Below are 22,883 nucleotides of genomic sequence, written 5' to 3' on the forward strand. Positions count from 1 at the left end.
TTTCACAGACTCCCTCTCAAAGGCAGAAGCTGGGAGAGGTGGGCAGCGCACCTCTGATTAGAGAGCTTTACCATTCCTTTTTGGACTAATAATATTAGTAATATTACATCATGACGTGGATATAATAATAATTAATTTTATTTTTAACGCACTTTTCATTCAGAAGAATCTCAGAGTGCCTGAATATTAGAAACGAACTATAATAATACAATAAAAAAAAAAAATTAGTTAACATTAACTTTTTTTAACAGATAACTTCGTGGTGCTAGATTTAACACAAGGCCAGAAATGCCTTCCTGAATAAAAATGTTTTAAGTCCAGCTTTAAAGAAGTCCAGTGTCTGCGCTGCCCTTAGATGAACCAAATGGATGTGGATTCGTCAGCATCGCAAGCCTGGCAAGGTACAGGATGATGTTAAACTGTAGATGGCGTGTTGAGCCATTTTCAACCCAATAAAATGCAGATTTTTCTAAAAATGGTAATTTTATAAGAATACATCCGACTTGTAGTGCCTTTCAAAGTTCTCAAGGATGCTTAATATAATGTGGAATTAAATACAATGTCAATATTAACAACAGCATTGATGTGTTTCATCACATTTCCGTCATAACATAACAGCCACTGTTAAAATCCCCCACACACACATTTTTAGGCTGCATTTACACATTAAAAAAAGAGATTCTTCGGAAACAGGATTGTTCCCAGCAGTTCAACCTCCTACCAACAGAGGGTGCAGCCTAGTCATAGATAGATTTCTAAACTAATAAAACATTTTTTTTTTAGACTGATTCTTTTTTAATCAATTTGGGAGAAATCTACTAGTGAAATAACGAACACGAATTTAGCCTAGGATTCTAAGTAAAATGATGTCTACTTGTGAGAATAATCATTGAATGACATCACTGTTTACTAAGCCCGTCCCACAGGAAGTGAAAATGATGAAAACAAGGTTGCGTAGACTGAACACAGAAATAGAAAACTCAACCGAGTGCAGAAGTGGAGACAACAGCAGATCAACCTGTCTAGAGAAGTGATGTACTGAACTGGTTTACGCCCCCCTTGTAGTGGAGACACTCAATTATTATCATTACCTGGTTTACTCTTTGGTCAAATATGGTAAGTCTCAACGTTTGGCTGTATCATCAAGTTACTGCTAGATTGCTAACGCTAGCATGTTAGCTGACTGACACCCGACCTGCTGCACTCAATGGCATCTGTATTAAGTAATTTGCTAAAGATTGAAAGATAATAAACATCCGTAGCCATGTGGCTTATTCATCAATTGTGGTATTTGTTTATGCCTCATCCTTTGTAACCATTGATCGGGAGGATAATATACTTTAAGAATATGTTTTGTCTTAAAAAAAGGATTTTACAAACTTAGCCAGCTAATGTCAATATTTTCGTCAGTCAACTCCAAGATCGAATAACATACATTTTACATCGCTACTAACAATTAGCAATTTACATAAGGTTTCCATTTTGTTGTTCGACGTTCACTATTATGCTAAGTACTATAATGAGTAATATATAACAATAGCCTAAAGATCCTATAGTATGCTGCTCTAGTTCTTTGACATTTAGACGATTTTTTAAAGTCAGTGTTTAATTTGAATCGTGAGTTCAGATTAATGGTTGGTGAAGTAACGTCAGGCATAAACCTAATCAGATTGTTGTTATTGGTTTGTTTCAGATCCTTTGACGAAAACATCACCAGTCGAAGCCAACAGCTGTTTAGTCTCAGGAAAACAAAAAGCTCAAGTTCCGAGTTGAACTGTGTGTTTGGCAAGTTTGGCGGTTGCTTTTGCTTCTCATCAGGCTGCTCATTTCTTCACACGCAGTTGAAATAGCTTAATCATTGTCCGGGCCATGGTAGGTCAGTATGCCTTGCAAGGCAAAGCACAAAGGAAGAACAACCACCGGTCTGTGGGAAATTAGCCTTAGCTTTGTCAAAGACACGTTGTTTTACACTAACGGATACCTCTTGTCATTTTCATGGTAAATAATTCAGACTTACTTGCGTCACTTCAGATTTAAAAATGATAAAAGTTAACTGCATCTTATAAGTATGTAGTAAGTGTCGTTGTAAACTCGTCACAGCAGCACTGGTCTCTTGAGTGTCTTGATGAGGTATCTGTAGTCCAAAACTTGCGTTGTGTATTTACATGTTAAGAAAATGCTGAGGTGGGTTAGCACTATTTCGCTTGTCAGAGGATACAGCCATTTGAGTGACAACAGAGTCAAAGTGTTTTAGATGTTGTCACATGATCTTTAATTTTTAAAGGAGAAAACAAACTGTGGCGGTTTCAAAATTAGCTGCCCATCCTGTTTTCTAGCTGATGCTTAGTCCTATTCTCAGGGGTCTCAAAATTAAAGGTTCTGGCGTTAAGAACAAAAGGGCTTTATTTTCTGTTTTGAGAAGTTTGAAAATACTTTGGCCTTATTAATCTTAATTGAAGTGCTAAACCAAACCCTTCCACAATGACCGAATCTAGTTCAGAGAAAGTGTTAGGGGATACGGTGGGATTAGGTAAAGAAGATCAGCTGGTGACATCAGACGTCTCCAGTGTGCTTGCTCAGGATCAGATAGACTTGAAAGTTGGGGAGACGGAAGAAGCACACCAAAGAGGACAGGATGTGTATCCTCTGGATGAAGAACCTCCAAATGTGGTTCCTCCAGGGGACACTCCATTAGTGGACACTGGAGACCTCTTGCATCTGGAGGCAAAAACAGCAGAGCCTGCTGCGCCTGTTCAACTGGACAACGGCCAGCCAGATGATGGCCAGTCGAACGTGATACACGAAAGGCAGGTGGTTGGAGAGAGTTCAGAGGTCACTGTCGGCCAGTCCGCTGACACTGCCTCTTACTCCTTAGCCAGTCTGGACGTCTCCGAGGGCAACAATGGAGTGTTCGTGGACGAGCCCCTGTCTTCATCCTATTCAGCCCTGGGAGCTGACGCTGGTTCCCCGTGCGTGGAGGTTCTGCCGCCCGGGCCCTCCGTACCAACGTCCGCAGCCGCAGCATCAGCAGCTGGAGGTGCGGTTTCCACGGAGACTGAGACGGTCATGCCGGCTTACTACTTTGTGAAGTGGATCACTTGGAAAGAGAAGAAGACTCCCATCATCACGCAGAGCGAGAATGGACCCTGCCCCCTGCTGGCCATCATGAACATCCTGTTTTTGCGCTGGAAGGTAAGTTCTGAGCGAGCGTCCTCATATTACACAACTCTAAGAGCGATTTCACAGCCAGTTGCCCCACACGTAAGTTAATATTGTATTCACAGTTATACATCCTTAAGCAATATTATAATTGATACGTATACGTTTTACAATCCGTATTGCGTCAGTTCTATGTTTACTGACTTTGTCGGTTTCCTTGTGTGAAATGGCCCAAGATTCAGTCAGCTGACAGCAGTCCTCAGAAGTTAAATGGGATTTAATCTGGAGGGAAGAACAATAAACAAAAGTGTTTTGTTCAGAGGAATCATTGTACTGTTTTCAGACATTGTCTATAGGGTAGACTCTCCTACTGCCATTTAACCTGGGTCATATCCAGGTGAAAAGGTCACTGATGGCTGTTTTATGAAAGGAGAGGTCACTGATGGCTGTTCTGAGAGTTGAAACTGGGAGACTGCTGTAAACCTGCCACACCCCAGAACCCCCCCCCCCCCCCCCCCCCCCCCCGATCAGATCTGAAGCGCTAGGAGGTCTGGGTCGGCTGAGACACATATGCTCGAGTTGCGCTCTCCGAGAAAAGACGAGGTTGAGACCATGCGGAGCTTAGTGGCCGGTTGAAAGTCAGTTGTGTTTTTGTTATGGAGATTATGATGCCAGATGTGGGCTGGAGACGCTGATCCTTCAGCCCAAAATAAAAAGCCAAAGAGAGAATGGGCTCTTGGTACTGTGCCAATCCTCATTGTGTTGATGACTGTTAGACATGAAATATTAGTTTTGTGATGCAGAGAAGTCCCAAAAGATGGGACATTATAAAAGGATTATTAAAACTGGTTGTTATTGAGGCTGTGACTCACAAACGTGCCCATTTTGCTCTAGCGCTGGTGGAGACTTAGTAACGCATTTGGTTAAACCGTAGTGCTGGTCATTTATCACTGATCTTAACCTGACCCTAACCCTGGGCCTATCATCTCTGACACCCAAGCACATTATCATCACCTGACCAGAACTGTGTATTCTGTCTGTTTGTATCCCTCCCTGTCAACAGTGTCAATAAATATTTGACACAGGCTAACCAAATAATGCGTGACCGGATACTGTCCAGAAAAAAACGGTGTGCCTGAGATCTCAACCAATCAGACTTTACTCCTTGGGACTCTCCCTTGTGTTGTTTCTTCAAGCGACTCATTAACCTTTTGTAGTTGGTAAAACTACAGAAGTGTGCCTGTCTATATAGTAAATACATGCAGGCAAAATGTGACACTGTCTAAACAACAAACACAGGGAATGAAAAGTAGTCGATACAGAGTCACGGCAGCCTAATTCCCATTGGAATGAGTAAGTGCTGTCCTGCTGCCCTGCTGGGAGGATGGAGTGGTGGTTTTGTTTTGTTTTGTTTTGGTTAATTTATTTGGGCGATGAGCACAAGCTTAAGCCGCTGACCTAATGGAGCCTCTGGGATGATGGAAGCCTCTGGGATGATGGAAGCCTCTGGAATGATGGAAGCCTCTGGAATGATGGGCCCATGACAAGCTTCATGAGAGAGAATAGTGAGGTTTCTCCTCCCCAGAAAGTATTTAGGCCGTAACCATAGAAACTAATGGCCATGGTCATCAGGCTTAGTTTTCAGAAAGCATCATTGGAAAACCACCATCCTCACGATAGAGAGGCTATTACTTTAAACACTCTGTCTATCCCTCAGGCCCACGGTGGTTGCTCAGCAACACCAGGGCGCTTTAGGGAATAGCAAACTCTGGTCATGGAGAGGTAGGGCCTTTAAGATGACGTGGCGTGTGAATCTGCCCTAACCTGAGTGTACCCCTGCCCCCCCAGGCCAAGCTCCCCCCACAGACGGAGGTCATCACCACAGAAGACCTGATGGCTCACCTGGGTAAGATGTGTAGAGTGTATTACATAATAAAGCATTTACAAACATCTACAACCTGGAACACAGAACTACATAGAGCATATCCCGAATGGCTAGTGGGAAGGTGTTTATCTGTCCTTCACATGACCATATGCTATCAAAATGAATTTCAGGATGGCACCAAAACTAGTTGCCTATACAAAAGTGTCATTTTTGAATAGTGTTACTTTAAAGCAACGGTATGCAGGAATGTACCACTTTTTGAGGTATGTTTGTATAGCCAGTTAGTTTGGGTTTTCATCTTCAAATTCATTTTGATGAGATATGGTCATATGTAGGGCAGATAAACACACCTGATGTTAATGTAAGTCAAACTAATATCTTTGCTAAGGAAGCATAGCATTTTTTAAAAATGTATTATTTCTTTCCATGTCTTGTGTAACAGGGGAATGTGTGCTGTCAATCAAACCAAGGGAGACCGCTGAGGGCATGGAACTGAACTTCCAGCAGGTGAGCCTAACATCGTAACAAAACACACACCTGTGTGTGTGTGTGTGTGTTTTGTGTGTGTTTTGTGTGTGTGTGTGTGTGAGAGAGAGACGCAGAGGGCTGTTATTTGCCCAAACACAGGCGTCATGGCCAGTGCTTAGTGTCAGTGGCTCCTAGAGTCCTTCTGAAAAGGCTCAGATGGCTGGGATTATGCTTGCGCTTGACGTGCGCTCTGTGTTGGGGGCATTGTTGCCCCTCAAAGCCAGTCAACAGAGACCAGCCCCATTCTTCCTGCCAAAGTACTACTAGGCAGTTTGTTTGTTAAGCTTTCAAAGAATATCCCTCTCCCACACTGATCACTTTACCTTGAATGTGAATGATGTGAGGGGATGAAGGTGTTGACTGCATGTACATAATAAGGCTATTATTACAGTGAATAATAGTGATGCATATTATGACTAACATTACTGTGATTTTAATTGCCACTGATATCAATTCATTCAAAATGAAGATAAGGCTTTGATAGAATTGAGTTGTAAAACTTTTTAAATGACGGTATATTAACAACTGTACCAACAAGACCACAGTTCCTTCTCTGTTGCAGATTAAAAAATAAATACAAAAAAACCCCACTTCTTTACTTTTTGACCTTTGACCTGTGTGCAGAACATGAGCGATGCCATGGCGGTGTTGCCCAAGCTGTCCACGGGCCTGGACGTGAACGTGCGCTTCACCGGAGTGTGTGACTTTGAGTACACGCCCGAGTGCATCGTCTTCGACCTGCTGGACCTTCCCCTGTACCATGGCTGGCTGGTGGACCCCCAGGTAAGGGCCCTGCGCTGGGCAACGCATGGACACGTGCACGCAGGAGGACACAATGCAAACTCTTAGCTGAATGCATGATTAAAGGTGTAGTGTATAGTCTTTGCTATTGAAAATAAAGGTGCTGCTACACTCAGAATGGGGTCATTATGAGGGCATGATGAAGAGATAGTGTTGCACAATTTCCGTGTGAATTACATGGAAGGTTGTTTAGTTTTTGTTTTTAGATTTTGATCACATTGTTTAACCTATAACATATAACAAAATAACACACGAATGAAATGCATGTCTAAGATGGTAAATGGTAAGAAGAGCTGCTAAATAAGCTCAACATTTAGTTTTTGAGCTTCCTCTTAAAGCCAGTGTTCTCTGATCTCATGTTGTGCTATGCTATGAGGGCCCTGTGAGACCAGAAGCAGTATAGTTCCAGTGGCCTTATGTCAGTATATTTCCAGTGGCCTTATGTCAGTATAGTTCAAGTGGCCTTATGTCAGTATAGTTCCAGTGGCCTTATGTCAGTATAGTTCCAGTGGCCTTATGGCAGTATATTTCCAGTGGCCTTATGTCAGTATATTTCCAGTGGCCTTATGTCAGTATAGTTCAAGTTATGTCAGCCAGGTGTTTTGTGCTGTACAGAGTCCCTGTCTTTGCTCTTGGTCAGATAAGGTACGTTGGCTGCTGTTGTTGTTTTTCTTGAAACGGCTTTTTTTCCCCTTACGTCAGTAACAGATAGGTGTTAACCAGCAAAACCGAGGTCTTGCTGACAATTTGACAGCATTTTTTTGTGAAAACATGTCTGTTGCTGAGACATCACAAGGGTTTTTGTTTTTGTTTTCAAGCTAAAATAATCACGCATCCTACATCAGTGATGCACATTCGCAGTTTATCATCCCGTCTGGATTTCTGTGGTGTTGGAACAGACTGTTTCTCGTTCTGGAGGACTATCAGTTTTGGACACACAACTGAAGCGGCTTTATCTGTTGTGCTGTTGATATAAACTCAAGCTGAACCGTTAACATTGGCAGACAACCTCTGGTGACTAGTACATCTTATGAGAGAGCGAAATCAGCAGGGTCATTCTTAACAAAGCTAGTCATACCTTCAGTAGATTTGTGAATGATAATAATTAAGTCATTTAGATACAGGGGAGTTTGAGGTCATCAGTCAACAAACCATAGTTTGTATGAAGGGCATTTTGTTTGTGGCTCATCTCCTGTGGTGGCAGGTGTTGAAGGGAAATTTGGGGATTTTTCAGTGGGTTTTACATTTTTTTGGGTCCAAACTTTTGCTAAAGGCAATTAACGTTCTAAATTGCTCCAGATTGCGGGAGTAAGCCGTGTCATGTCATATGGCAATGCTGTAGTATTAATAAAACCGTTAATGCATGGCTATTTTTGGAAGTTGCAGCAGGAATCGCGCTGTCACAATCTCTTTAACTTTATATGCAACAAAACACTCTGTCAACTTGAATGTCAACAAAAATGATAGGAGAATGCACCACTGGAAACATTCATGTAACAAAAACAATATATGCATACATATTTGCTAGGTGTGCATTGAAGGTGTGCATTGTAGTCCATATACAGAAAGACAGAAAGTCATGTTCCGAGTGTGCAAAATAGGGTAGAAACTAAAATACTTTAATGTAAACTATGACAATAAAAAAAATAATAGTATTACTTCAAATAGTAAATCTCTTCTCCTCTCCTCTCCTCTCCTCTCCTCTCCTCTCCTCTTCTCTTCTATTCTCTTCTCAGAGCCTAGAGATGGTGTCTGCAGTGGGGAAGCTCAGCTATAACCAGTTGGTTGAGAAGATCATCAACTACAAACACTCCTCTGACAGCAGTCAAGTCAGTGAAGGTGGGGCAGCTCATCACCTGCTTTTCACACACATACACACACACACACACACACACACACACACACACACACACACACACACACACATACTCTTACCGATAGTAACCGCTGTGTCAGGTCAGGTCAGAGGCTGCTTTGCTAACTGGGTGCGTCTCTCTTTCACAAGCACAAGTACACATCTCTGAACAAAGATATAGAAATATTCTTGTAGGCTAAGGGTATGTAGGCTACACACTCTCCGCTTTTTTAGATGTAGAATATGACTTGGCCTGGAAAAAATTAAATACAAATTTCTGTAATACCCGATTGCTGCCCTCCGCCAGTTAAAAACAACAGCACATTTAGTCTTTGTGGTTGGAACTGATGTACACATTTACTTGCATGTAGAGCGAGGGAGCGAGATCCGATCCCAAGGGGTCACTTGAGACGGAAGTGCATAGATGCGAATAAAATAAAAAAGACCAATTCAGAGTTAGTTTTATAATCAGTGAGTAAGACTAGTATAGGGGGATTTGAAAAGAAAAAACAATTCAAATAGGCATATGTGGAGTTTTATTTCTGTTGCACTCTCATCCTGTAATTCTGTTTCTTTGTTGTGGCCGTTCTTTCCTCTCGTATTGAGAGCACTGTGTTCAGGCACAAGCGTCTTTTGTTTGTTCATCATATGACTCATGACTCTTTTCCTCCCTACCTCCCACTCTTTCTTCTCTTTGTCATCATCCCCGTCCTTTATTGCTCTCCATCTGTTCTCTCTCTCTCTCTCTCTCTCTCTCTCTCTATCTATCTATCTATCTATCTATCTATCTATCTATCTATCTATCTATCGTTCCTCTCCTCCCTTAGGTTTGGTGGCAGAGCAGTTCCTGGAATCCACGGCAACCCAGCTGTCCTATCACGGCCTGTGTGAGCTCAACACCACGGCCAAGGAGGGCGAGCTGTCCGTCTTCTTCAGGAACAACCACTTCAGCACAATGATCAAACACAAGGTGTGGCCTGTCTGTCTCTGTCTGCCTGCCTGTCTGTCTGCCTGTCTGTCTGTCTATCTGTCTGTCTGTCTGTCTGTCTGTCTGCCTGCCTGTCCATTGTGCATAGGTGCAGGCTTTTTAAAGTTCATTTAAGTGTATCCAATGTCTTACATGCCATACATTTATTATAACATATACATATTTGCATTATACTTTTAGATACATATTACATACGATTACATTTTATAATCACATTACATAATACATACATGTCTATTACATACATTATATCTCCTCCTATAGTTCAGCTGCTGGAGCAAGATGCGCATGGGTTTGATACCCAGGGAGCGCTAACACTGATGATCATTATGTATCTGCACGTCCTGTGTAAGCCACTTTGGAGAAGTGTCTGATGAAGGCATAAATACAGATGTGAATGTAAAAATCCAGTTCCATGTGCAGTGTTTGAACTAGAGCATCAGGGTGGAGGAGGTGGTTGAAGACGATTGTCATGATCTTATTTATATATTCAATTAATCAGAAAATGTTTGTACAGTTACTTAATGAGTTGTCTTGAGGCATTTAATGAACGGTCCTAATCCTTTTTGACCTATGACCCCAGGGGCATCTGTACCTGCTGGTGACAGACCAGGGCTTCCTGCAGGAGGAGAGTTTGGTGTGGGAGAGCCTGCATAACGTGGAGGGCGACGGCAACTTCTGCGACTCGGACTTCCGCCTCAGCCACCCTCCACAGCGGGGCGCGGCGTCATCATCCACCGCGGACGCCCCCTCCCCCCAGCAGCAGCAGCAGCAGATCGATCAGGTACACACATACACACATACACACACACACACACACCCACACACACACCCACACACACACACACACACACAGCGGCCGTCCCCATCTCCCAGGCTCATGTTTACCAGGTTTATGTGATCTTTCGTTTTGCAAATTCAAGGGCTTCCTGCAAGGGCAAATATGTCCCAAAAAATGCAGTTATGGACTTTCTGCATTATTTTAAGATGGGTCATAACAAAGAAATGCAAAACCCTGGTGGGATTTGTAGGTATTCCTACAAAAAAAAAAAAACTTTTCAGCAGTTTATGAGTTTTCCTGCAGCAAATCCAGTCACTTTTGGTCGCAACAATCACAACACACCCTCGCAAGATCCTGGAGCGACTGATTTCCTCTCTCACACTCCTCCCCCCTCCTCAGGACTACCTGGTGTCCATGTCTCTCGCTCTCCTCCTCTCCTCCCTCCTCAACCTGGTGTCCATGTCTCTCACTCTCCTCCTCTCCTCCCTCCTCAACCTGGTGTCCATGTCTCTCACTCTCCTCCCCCCTCCTCGATCTGGTGTCCATGTCTCTCACTCTCCTCCCCCCTCCTCAACCTGGTGTCCATGTCTCTCACTCTCCTCCCCCCTCCTCAACCTGGTGTCCATGTCTCTCACTCTCCTCCTCTCCTCCCTCCTCCTCAGGACTACCTGGTGTCCATGTCGCTCACTCTCCTCCCCCCTCCTCAACCTGGTGTCCATGTCTCTCGCTCTCCTCCCCCCTCCTCAACCTGGTGTCCATGTCTCTCGCTCTCCTCCCCCCTCCTCAACCTGGTGTCCATGTCTCTCACTCTTCTCCTCCCCCCCCTCCTCTGTCCTCCTCAGGACTACCTGGTGGCCATGTCTCTGCAGCAGCAGCAGGGTGCGGCCCCGGGGCCCCTGAGTGACCTGGAGCTGGCCAGGCAGCTCCAGCAGGAGGAGTACCAGCAGCAACAGCAGCAGCAGCAACAGCAGCAACAGCAACAGCAGATGTCCACAGCATCCTCAGCATCCTCTGCTCCACAGGTGGGTCATGCCAGGGGGGGGGGGGGGGGGGGGGGGGGTGCTGTCACACTTTGCAATGGCTGCTGGTTACTGTGGGCTTGTGGGAGTTTGTGAAATGATCTGAGATTGTTAATGCTCAGTGTATTATTTATTTATATGAGTCATTCTCAATCTTACACATTTAGAGTGTGTGAGTGTGTGAGTGTGTGTGTGTGTGTTCATATAACTGGTAGACTACAGTAAGCATCATAGTTATTTGTGGAACAGTTCCCAGCTAAGTTTAAGGTTATAAAAAAGTGTGAGCTCCCTATTTAACTAGTGTGAGATCCCTATTTAACTAGTGTGAGCTCTCTAACTACTGTGAGCTCTCTATTTAACAAAGATCTCTGGCAATGCCGCCCGCACACATGTCATGTCTTTACGTTGTTGTGTTTTAGTGTAGTAGACCTGATTTATGTCTTTATCTCATTGTGTTTTCTAGGGGGAAAATGGGTTTCAAGTGATGGTTGCCTCTGCTAGCGTAGCATACATAATCCTGTCTTTATTTTATTGTGTTTTTTTTTTTACCTCTGCTAGCGTAGTAGAGCTAATCATGCCTTCAGTTATTTGTGTTTTTTACCTCTGCTAGTGTAGTAGACCTGATCATGTCTTAATGAATAGATGGTTACCTCTGCTAGCGTAGCATACATAATTATGTCTTTAATTCATTGTGTTCTTTTACCTCTGCTAGCGTAGCATACATAATCATGCCTTTATTTCGTTGTGTTTCCAGGGGCGAGGCCAAGCGGCAGGCCAGCAGACCCGGAGACGGGAGAAGAAGGACGACTCTGACTGTACCTTATTATAGGGACCGTTCTGCCCTTCACGCCACCTTACCTGTGCCCTCCAAATACTTGTCTGCTCTTGTGGGCTAAGCCAAGGACATTGCAAGTGCTCACACACACACACACACACACTTACTTGCGTGCAAACATACACACTCGTGCATACTCAGGAGACCCCATCTCCTCCGAGCGGTCATTTTAATGCCAAACCCAGCACCATCCTACCAGCTTTGCCATAATCCTCATCACAATGCCAACACACGTGCCCTTCACTAACCTCCTTGCCATCTCACTTCACACCACCAGGGGGCAGCAGAGAGCCCAGGCTGAAATATTGTAATGGTGGAATAAAGTAGTACCACCCAAAAGCGTGAGGCTCGTTCGGCACTAACAAGTGTCTGTCTGCCATAAGCTGCTGCTATTGAGCCACATCACTGCCTGCATCTTTCACACCCAGAGTAGAAGACTGAGGGGTCCTTTAGAGCCCCTTGGTCGACTGGCCCATCTAAAACCTCCAGGTGTTTAATGAAAGTGTTAGCAGGGTGGCCAGCCAGTGCCTGAAGAGAAGCTGTGGTAATCTGAGGTAATCTCTGATGTAGACGTACTCCTCTTTGTGTCTGTGGCAGTCAGTAATAAGTGACAAAAGTTCAAAATAAATCTACTACTAATAAGATAGTAGAGATAAATAATGCTTTAAAAACTGAGCACAGAGACTCTATAATGAAATTATTTCAATAGTACTAAATCACCAGATACCTTGACATCCCTGCCCTGCACTCACTTCACCCCCTACCCATTGTCCTTTTTCCCATAATTCCTCTGTGCCCCTTGACTTTAGGAAATCTCTGTATTTGAGGACATTACCAGTCAGTGCTGAAGTGAGTAAATGCATCACCACCTGTGTAGAGAAAAGGGTTCGTCCAGTCACCTGGAGGAAGGTGTGGACCACTGAGGTTTCCGTAGTTGAAGGTTAAAGCCAGAGAAGTGCAACCGGGGCCGGGTTGTCTCATATGTGCTCCTTGCTTCTGTTGTCCAAATGGATGTCAAAGCACCAGTACCAATAATGTGGTAATGTGGTTTTTGTTTTGTTTCATGGTTGTCTGTTTTTGATTTAGATTTTTTTTCATTTTTATTTCATTAAATTTGTGTTCCTTTGGTGTTTCAAAAGCAGATGTAGTGAAGAATGTTGGTATAGACAAATTCAGATGTGTGTGATGTACACTAAAGGATGCAGTGGTCACAAACCAGGAGGGCGGGGCCGTAACACTACAGAGAGACAGACAGGGGGCGATGTCGTCCGCTGGACAGCTTCACACCCTTCTGGGTGACTCCAGGCTTCCCTGTTGCTTTAGGCCTGTCTCGACTGATTAAAATGTCTTAATCATTGTGACACTCTATTTAATTTGTCATGTTCCTCTCAGTAAAGTCAAATAAAAAAAGCCATAGCAGTGTTTTTTATTATTATTTCCTAGGAGTTCAGTATTAATGTAAAAAAGAAATGGCTAAGAAAGTAAAATCATTCATTCAGTTATACTACCTTTTAGTGTTTGTCTAACATCGTCTATGCAATTTCATACATAAATCTACTTTGCATATGATTTAGTTTACCATTGCCCTGGAAAAGTATGCTGGCATGGGCTTTAGGAATTCAGATATCCACACCTAAAGGGCTGTTAGATTTATAGTGCTGGTTTTAGAATCTTGGCCTTAGGCCTGGGATAATGACCTTCAGTTCTAAAGCCTATAGCAAAATTACCTTTTGCAGATTGGTTTATGAATTATAACCTTCTTGATTATTCTTAAAACATGGATAATGCCCTTCTAAGAAGGAAGACTTGCTTAATGTAGTGGTCTAGAGGAGCATCATTTCTGATTAAGTTCTGAGCTGGAACATCAGTTAGAACAACCACGAATATTTTAATATGTCAAGGATGTGGTATAGACAATTCCAAGACACTAAAGTCAATTTGTTTTGTATCTGATCACTGCCATTTCTTTCCTTGGGAGTCCTGAACAGTGTCTCCATCACACCCAGGAGTAGATCCGCTCTGATGCAGCTTATTCAAAACGATATAGAAAAAAACTAAACACAACAGTGTCTGCCACAATTAGCTTGATCTCATGTGGATTTACTGCAGCACAAAAGAAAACACAAAACTGTTCTGTCACATGAGAGAGGAGAGACACATGCCATTTTTACAGTATATACCCTTAGTTTATTTACATTAGGACATAACTTCCTCCTTTAAATATAGTTGTACTCATCTCATGCCTCCCTCAGCTCCCCCCCAACAGACATGTAGCTTAGCGAGGACTTACAAAAAGTCTGGTACAGCTGCTTTATTGCATCTCTTGAAATTATGTTATTAAAACATGCAAAGCCAAAAAATAGAATATAATAATATATATATAATAAGAAAATATATAATTGAAATTGAAACAGAAATTCTCAGATGAAGGAAGGAAAGGAAAGGAAACCGCGAAGGTGAGGTGCAGAACACAGACATTGGTTCAAGTGACAACTTTAGTACCCTATTTCTATGCCTATTTCTATTTCTAACACAAATGAAGGACTTAGTTGAGTTTTGTCGTCGTGACAACTCCAATATGCTAAGGCATGTGCAATCCAAACTTCTTTTTTTGTTTGGTCTAATCTCGTCTCTGTTGTGCTGTAGCTATGCAGGCAAGGTCACCAGAGGGTGCAGATGAGACACAAAGGCTATCTGGAACGCCAAGGACAAATACTGAATCATGTATATTTACGTTCAAATAGAGGCCCATCTAGAATTAGTGTTTTCATTTTTTTTAAATCTATGGCTCAAAGTGCTCTAATTCCTTTTTTCTTTTTTTTTTTACATACAAAACAACCTAGTAAGAAAAGCCGGTGCCAGTTACTGCTGTGATTACTGCTGACATGAAGACAATATGATACTATTACACTGATGTGATTTAAACTGCTGACAATATTATAGTAATACACTGTATTAATAAGTCCTGTGGTAATGATAGTACACATGTATTATGTAAGCCTGCATCAAGACACTGAATTGAAATGTAGACTTAATAATCAGTTAAATCAGGAAATCTTAATAATCTGTTAAATCAGGAAATCTTCAAAGCATCAATGGATTAGGAGATGCAGGTGGAGGCGACACCTAGACAACAAACAAACAAACAAACAAACAAACACAGGTTCAAATGATTATAGATGGTCAAGGAGAGAAGGGTAATAATACGTAGCTGCTTGCCATTTTGATTATCTCCCTGCATGAACCTGCCAGAGCATCAACATGGAACTAAACTTAATTTTTTTGTGATAAGATATTCCGAAGACTACACAGCATGCACTAAAGTGATCAGCCCCAGGGAAAACACTTTACGGTTAGAGGCAGCTATTCTAATCCAATCAAAAATGTTGCAAATTCACTGTCCTCTAGCTGTCAGTTATGTGTGTGCGTTCAAAAACACTCCTACACAGTCCTGACTCTGTCAATGGGAAACCAACAAAGTGACCAGACAGAGCCATAATCAATTCCAGCCAATCAACATGTCTTTAAGTCACCAAAGAGAATATTTACCATAGATTCATTCATCTCGCTACAGGACAGAGATCAGGTCAAACATCAGGGATGATGAGATTGTTACAACATCTGATCATTTAGTCCCTCTTGGCACAAAAGACAGAAGAAATAAAAAAGGTACAATTTTGCATTTTGTTCAGTACATTCATAACAGAAGCATTTTGGTTTAGCAGTTCATAACAGTGTCCAACATTTACAAGCAGATGGTAAAGCAGAGATCACTTACATAAAGCAATGCAGAGAAGCCCCAGCAGATGGCGCCTCTCTGAAGTCTTCCTTGAAGTTGCAGTTGGAGAACAGATGCTATGTTTTGGGTTACGGCGATCAGCAGTCATCTTCTCATCTCTGCTGTGCCCTCAGTGACACTCTTGAGAAAGCTTTTATTCACTAGCAGCAGTAACTGGGAACTTGGCTGTTGGCTATGGCCACGTGTTTGATCCATAATTGTCTATTGTTTGATGACTGTTGGGCATCTGTTGGTTTCGCACGATTTGTGTGAGGGTACGGTAGAGTATCATGGTGGTATCATTGGTGGGTGTGGTATCATTGACGTGGATTGGCAGAGGATTTTAAAGCTTTGCTCCTTGAACCAATCTCTGGGCAGTGTTACATAGCACTCTGGGTTATTTTAATTCTGCTCTGCAGACAGTAGGCTTGAGCTTTCCTCTTTAAAGGAATTGCAGGCTGAAAATGTTAACAAAATGTTAACCTCTAAAAAGAACTCTTAAAATAGCCAACTTAAGCGTACAATAATAGAAACAGCATTTACATTTAAGTTCTTGTACGCTGGAAGTCCATTCTACAAATAAAAATGTACAGTAAAATTATATTGGATGCGACAGGAAGAAAGTAGAACAAAGCGAGCTTAAGTTATCTTGAGAAAAATAAGAAATAATCTTCAAAATAAATTTTAAATTCAACAACAAAGTCTCAGCCAATAATACAGATAAAAGCAAATCCCCATAGCAACCACATGCAGAGCAGAATGAATGAATGAGTTTGTTTCCTCTAGGTTGCTAAGCAACCAGCGGGCACTGCATTGGGGGCAGAGTGAACGTAATCCCATCCTCAATGCAACAGTTCCTGCCTGATGCCAGTGCTTTCAGGGCCGTCTTCAGCTCATCCACGCACAACCCGCCATGCTCTCCTGCGGTGTAACGGCGACCGAAGCTGGGGGACGAGTACGACGTGGACGAGAAGCCCATGGATGAGAAACCGGAGGAGCCAGTCGCATCAAAGCTCCCCCGTCTAGAACCTGGCCTTGATCCGGTTCTTGAGCCCGGTCGGGAACCGGAGGCTGAGCCAGATCCACTGACGCTGTAAGGGCTGTACAGCCCTTTGCTGGACTGGGAGGAGGCTTCCAGCAAACGCAGGCCAGTTCCTTCCTCAATCATGCTCCTCTCCATGGCATCCTTGTAAGAGATTTTCAACTTTGTCTTGGGACAGTTGAGGTATTTGGAGTAAGCACTGACATCCCGTAGTTTCTGTGCAGTCCGTGCATCAAGTGTGCCTTTCTTAAGAGCATCGTCAATGCCTACACGTCCCTGGACATCTGGTTCAATCAGGCCCCCTGTGAGGTACTGGACTTCAAGGAACCGCTGGCCAGCTTCGTAGTAAAGCCAACCCTTCTTTAAGGCTTGTGCGGCAGACATTTTAGTTTTGGTTCTGGGATCTTCAAATCCGTTGTAAGCCTTCTGGGCCAGGTTTATGCGGTCGACCATGATCTTATCCACAAGCCCTTTCTCTGTCGCATCAGTTACGGAAAACCTCTCACCGGTGTTTGGGTCGATGATTCCACCTGTGCAAGCCTGTGCCTCCAGGAGCCGTTGGCCAGTGATGTTGTCCACCAGATTCCGATGCATGGCTTCTGTGACGGTCACTTTTTCCAAGGTGTCCGTGTCTAGGATTCCCGCAACTGGGCCAGTCTCCTCTGTTGGATCGTTCCAAGTGGTTGCGGGTGTTTTGATCGAGGGTGTCGGGCTGGAGTAGGATGAGGCGGATCCAGTGGCGGATCCAAAGGAGGATGAGCGTGATCGGGAGCCGCTCATGTTCCCTGAAAGCATGTCAGCAAACTCTGTGATAGACAGCGTGCCAGATCGGTACTGTTCCAAGGCCGACTTGTCTATGAGTCCTTTTGAGATGGCATCATCAATGTCATACTGGCGTCCAGATCTACGGTCGATGATCATGGACTTTACAACACCGTCTGAGGAGGAGATGGTGATCTCCTCCCACTCGCACTCCTGCTCTGCAAGCTCCAGGTAGGTTTGGTGGTCAATAAGCCCTTTGCGGTACGCCTCATACACAGACATCTCCTTGCCAGTCTCAGGATCCACAATCACCACTCTGCGTTTGCGGACAGAGGACTTTGACGACGTCTTCCTCTCGCGCTTCTTGTCTTTCAGGGACAGGAGGACGAGGTCCGTCTCGGGGTCAGTCATGCAGCGCTCCATCAGCTGAAGATAGGTCAGGTTCTCCTCCGTGTTGGGGTCAAAGAAGCCTTTGGTGTCGTCAGACGGGTCGGTGAGGATCTCGTTCATCTCCTCATCGAACAGGCCACGTTTGTAGGCCATCTCCACTGGCAGGCGGTGAGACTCCTCCGGGTCGATGATTCCTCCCGTGGCTATCTGGGCCTCCAGGAGACGGATGCCATGGTCCTTCAAGATCAGGCCCTTCTTCATGGCCTGGAACAAAGAGATGACCTTGCCCGAGTACGGATCCTTGTAGCCAGTCACAGCTCTTTCTGCAGAGAGGAGCTTGTCTTTAAACTCTGAGCCTACAACCCCCATTTTTACAGCTTCACTTACGTTCAGCCTGAGGTTTTTGATGGGGTCGATGACATATCCTGTTGCTGCTTGTGCCTCAAGCAGCTCAAAGGCAGTACCTGGCCTGATCATGTTCTTCTTCATTGCCTGGTAGATCGATAGGCGGTCTTTGCTAGCCTCTACATAAACCCCCGCAATGCAGCTGGTGCCTATGAGGTATTTCTGAATGGTTTTGCTGATGTCTTCCACTGAGATGATCCCCTGGCTGAGCTCATCGTAAGTCTTCTGATCGATGATGTTGGAGCGGAGCAGCTCATCGAGGGTGATCTGCTTCCTGAGACCCTTGAAGAGAAGTCCTTTATCGGCAAGAGACAGCAAGTGCAGGCCGCTGTCTTTGTCCACTTTGCAACGCTTCAGGAGCTGAGCGTAGGACATCTTCTCATCTGTGGTCGGGTCCACAAACTCTGTCACGTCTGTATTTGGACCTGAGAGCCTGTCAATCGTCTCTGTGTTGATGTAGCCACGCTGGGTCGCCACCTCAGTTGGCAGGTGGAAGTTGTACTCGGGGTCTACGGCACCACCGGTCGCGACTTGAGCCTCCAAGAGTTTTAAGGCATAGTCTTCAGGGACTAAGTCTTTCTTCATTGCTTGGTAAAGGGAGATGACTTTGCCACTGTACGGATCTTTGTAACCTGTTACTGCCCTCTCAGCAGACAGGAGTTTGTCATGTGTTTCAGGGCCAACCAGGCCTTTGCGTACAGCCTCATCGACTGTTAGCATTTGATCTTTCACTGGGTCGATGATGAAGCCAGTGGCTGCCTGTGCTTCCAGAAGACTCACGGCTAAGTCGGGTTTGATGAGGTTCCTCTTCATGGCCTGATAAATGCTGACTTTGGTGAACGTGTCCGAGATCACGCCTGCGATGCAGCCAGTGCCGAACAGATAGCCCTTGACGGTAGACATCTCCATAACTTCACGGATGGTTTTCTTGCCAGCTTTCAGCAAGTTGTAGGTTTCCAGGTTGATGATGCGAGCGTTGTAGAGCTCGTCGATGGTAATCCTGCGTCTGATGACATCGCAAGACATGCTCTGCTCTGTCTTAACGATCTCTCTTTGCTGAATTATCTCAATGACAATTATGATCATTCTCTCCTTATTTATCTTTCCAGTTCTGTACTGTTCGAGTAGTCTTTGTTTTTCCTCAGCGGGGATTAAGTTTGATTGCATGACCTCCCACAAGGACATCTGCTTTCCAGCGAAGCTCTCGTGAGGGATATCAACTGTGGTGGTCGCCAGGTCTGTCTGAGCCTGCTCTTCAGTGTACACATAGGACTTCTCTTCCTTGGGGGGTGCCTCGGCCTCAGCCAGAGGCAGGAGATACACACCTGTGTCTGGGTCTTTCATGCATTTCTCCTTCAGTTGCTTGTAAGTGGCACTTTCACCTGTGCTGGGATCAGTAAAGCCCATGATATCACCTGATGGACTGGCGAACGATTTGGCAACCTGCTTTGTGAGATAGCCCCGCTGAATGGCTACGTCATTGGGGACACGATGGCCGTTCACTGGATCAATGACGCCCCCTGTGGCCACTTGTGCTTCCAGCATTGGGATGGCATGTTCTCGCAAAACGAGCTGCTTCTGCATAGCTTGCAACAGGGAGATCTTGCTACCTGTGTAAGGGTCTTTATAGCCGGTCACTGACTTTTCTGCTAGCAGAAGTTTTTCATGAAGTTCAGGGCCAACCAGGCCAGCCTTTACAGCGTCGTCAACGGTGAACTGCTGGTTCTTCACAGGGTCGATGATAAACCCAGTGGCCGCTTGCGCCTCCAGGAGAGCCAGGCCTGTATTTGGAGTCAACATTTTCTGCTTCATTGCCTGGTAAACACTCAGCTTCTCTTTAGATTTCTCCAGGAGAATGCCGCCAATGCCATCCCCACCTTGTAGATATTTTTTCACTGCATCAGTATCACCAATGTCTTTGGGTTTCTTTTTGCCTTGCTGGAGCTGGTCGTACATGGACTTATCAATGATTTTGGACTCCAACAGGGAGCTAGCACTTACCGGACCTCTAAGTCCCTCAAAAGTGGCCTGTTTTTTCGTGGTCTCATTCTCGTCAATCGTTGTGATCACAATCGTGATGATTCTTTCAATGGTGACACTTCCACTTCTGTACTGACGGATCAACTCGATCCTCTGCTCCTCAGTGAGGTACTCCGAATGGATGATCTCCCAGATGGTAACTTTCCTTCCTTTGAAGGGCCCACTATGCAGTTCCACAGTGGCCTGATTAAGTGCATCCTTTGTCTGAACCTCAGAGTACTTGTGGTCCTCTTTTGACTTGATGGCTTTGTCTGACAGTGGCAGCAATGGGAGTCCTGTCTGTTTGTCGGTGATGCACTTCTCCTTTAGTTGTTTGTATGTAACATTCTCCTGGGTGTTGGGATCATAGAATACTTTGCTTGTGTCAGAGGGGCTACCCAAGCTGTTCAGCTCCTCACTGAAATAGCCACGTTTGCACGCCACATCCTGTTGGATCCGGTAACTCTTGACTGGATCAATGATGCCCCCTGTAGCCAACTGGGCTTCTAGAAGTCGAATGCCTTGGTCTTTAGAGATGAGATCTTTGTTCATGGCTTCAAACAGAGAAACTGTTTTTCCAGTGTAGGGATCTTTGTACCCACTTACTGCTCTTTCAGCTGACAGCAGTTTCTCATGGAGCTCTGGCCCAACAAGACCTGACTTGACAGCCTCGTCCACAGTCATCCTTTGATTTTTGACAGGGTCGATTAAAAATCCAGTTCCGGCCTGGGCCTCAAGCATGTTCAGTGCAGGCTCTGTTTCGATCAAACCTTTCTTCATGGCTTGGTAGATTGGCAGTTTCTCCTTGGTGGACTCGACGAGCACCCCGGCAACGCTGTTTGTACCTTTCAGAGCTTTCTTCACGGCGTCCATCTCAGAGATGTCCTTGATTAGAGCTTTGCCGTTGCTTAGTTTGTTAAACAGGTCTTTGTTTATTACCTTTGAGTCGAGTAGTTCTGACGCTGTCACGGGGGATCTTATTCCTTCGAACGTCAGTTCTTTGCTCTTTTCTTTATCCTCTACAACTGTGATTACAATTTTGATGATCTTCTCGACAGTTATTTTCCCACTTTTGTACTGGCGAATCAGATCCCTTCTCTGCTCCTGCGTGAAGTACTCCGAGTTGATGACTTCCCAGATAGTAACGGTCTTTCCCATAAATGTTCCAAATGGAACCGTCACGTTGGCCTTGCTGAGGACGTCTTTGGCCTCCGCGTCTGTATACGTCTCGTCACTCAGTGCGGCTTTCTCTGTAATGGGCAGCATAGGGAGGTTGGTTTCAGGGTCTGGTTTGCATTTCTCCAGCAACTGTTGGTAAGTGACACTTTCCTTTGTGTCGGGGTCAATGAATCCCTTTTTGTCTGCAGGCGGGTTGGATAGAACTTTGTTAAGCTCGTCATCTAATTGACCCTGTTTGACCGCAGTTTGCAGAGGCACCCGGTGACTGTTGACCGGATCAATTATTCCGCCGGTTGCCAGCTGAGCATCAAAGAGCTTTGTGGCCTGGTCCTCAGCGATGAGTCCCTTTTTCATGGCCTCGAAGAGGGAGATTGTGTCACCAGTGAACGGATCTTTGAATCCTGTCGCTGCCCGCTCTGCAGATAGCAGTTTATTATGGAGCTCAGGACCGACCAGTCCCTCTTTTACGGCTTCAGTGACGGACAGTTTCCTGTTCTTCATAGGGTCCGTGATGAACCCAGATGCTGCTTGAGCTTCAAGAAGCAAAATGGCCGTGCCAGGTGTGATTTTCTTCTCCTTCAGGGCTTGATAGATGCTCATTTTCTGATTTGGCTCTACTATTAAACCACCAATGCTGTCTTTGCCCTGCAGGCACAGTTTAACTTTGTCGACTTTGCTGAGTTCTTGTACGGTAGTTTTTCCTTTCTTTAGCTTGTCGAATTCCTTTTTGCTCAGTGCACCGACGTCGTGAAGTCTCTTTGCAGGAACCTTGCCTTGGATTCCCTCGAAAGCCAGAGCAGGTTCTTCCTTCTTCACACCGTCCACCTCTGAGGAGCCGTTGAGGACTTTCTTTGTTGCCCCCACCATGGTCATTGTCACCACCTCACTCTCAGGAACCTTGTCAGTCTGAATCTCAATTTCTTTAGTGTGGGATGTTGGGGATTTCTGTGCACCTTCAAGCAGCTGGAGCTTCTCTCGTAGGTTCTTGTTCTCCTCTGCCAGGAGCTTCTCTTGCGCAAGCTTTTTCTTTTCCAGTTCCTGCATCTCCTTCTGCTTGTTGCGCATCTCCTCTTCGGCATCCTTCTGCTTCTTCAGAGCGGCGTCCATGCTAGCCTGCAACTTCTTCTTCTCATCCTCCATCTGCTTCCTCTGGCGTTGCTGCTCGTCTTTCAGGGCTGTTGCCTTCTTCGTTTCATCCACCAGCTGTTTCTCCAGCTTCTTCCTCTCCTCTTCGATGGCTTTCTCTTTCTTCAACAGCCCTTCTTTCTCTGTAAGGAATGTCTTTTGCAAAAGGGTCTTTTCCTGCTTAATCTGCTCTTGCTGTGCATCAGACATCTATTTTTTCAAACAGAAACACAGTATTAGAACACAAATCAAGTAATGTATGATTCGTTATTTGTACGTTTATGTAACTAAAATACAGACTATTAAGTCTATTACAGTATTTAGACACTCGA

General features: G+C 44.6%; 2 protein-coding genes across 6 annotated transcripts in view; one reads left to right on the top strand and one right to left on the bottom strand.

Moving 5' to 3' along the window:
- Nucleotides 1-966: 966 nt before the first annotated feature.
- On the top strand, nt 967-13,263 carry mindy1 (MINDY lysine 48 deubiquitinase 1). The gene is made up of 10 exons (XM_080858766.1): nt 967-1,116; nt 1,694-3,192; nt 5,008-5,065; nt 5,487-5,551; nt 6,197-6,355; nt 8,110-8,212; nt 9,056-9,198; nt 9,800-10,000; nt 10,840-11,019; nt 11,771-13,263. Exons 2-10 carry the CDS (start codon nt 2,482-2,484, stop codon nt 11,843-11,845), a joined length of 1,695 nt encoding a protein of 564 aa, XP_080714892.1. The 5' UTR covers nt 967-1,116; nt 1,694-2,481; the 3' UTR covers nt 11,846-13,263.
- A 758-nt stretch (nt 13,264-14,021) lies between these two features.
- The window catches only part of pleca (plectin a), a 144,600-nt gene continuing 135,738 nt past the window's right edge, over nt 14,022-22,883 (bottom strand). For all 5 annotated transcript variants that reach the window (XM_080859425.1, XM_080859428.1, XM_080859427.1 and 2 more), the window contains 3 exons: nt 15,630-22,761; nt 15,401-15,489; nt 14,022-14,977 (listed from right to left, as the gene is read on the bottom strand). In XM_080859425.1, the coding sequence (XP_080715551.1) occupies nt 16,420-22,761 (6,342 nt within the window). In that variant the 3' untranslated portion in view covers nt 14,022-14,977; nt 15,401-15,489; nt 15,630-16,419. The remainder of the gene's footprint in view (nt 14,978-15,400; nt 15,490-15,629; nt 22,762-22,883) is intronic.

The sequence above is a fragment of the Sprattus sprattus genome, assembly GCF_963457725.1.
Source record: "Sprattus sprattus genome assembly, chromosome: 20".
NCBI lineage: Eukaryota > Metazoa > Chordata > Actinopteri > Clupeiformes > Clupeidae > Sprattus > Sprattus sprattus.

Bases quoted from the DNA above. Each gene is read 5' to 3' on its own strand.
- mindy1 (XM_080858766.1), top strand. From the start codon at position 2,482: ATGACCGAATCTAGTTCAGAGAAAGTGTTAGGGGATACGGTGGGATTA. The intron at 6,356-8,109 runs GTAAGGGCCCTG...TTCTCTTCTCAG, and splicing joins GCTGGCTGGTGGACCCCCAG to AGCCTAGAGATGGTGTCTGC. The intron at 11,020-11,770 runs GTGGGTCATGCC...TTGTGTTTCCAG, and splicing joins CAGCATCCTCTGCTCCACAG to GGGCGAGGCCAAGCGGCAGG.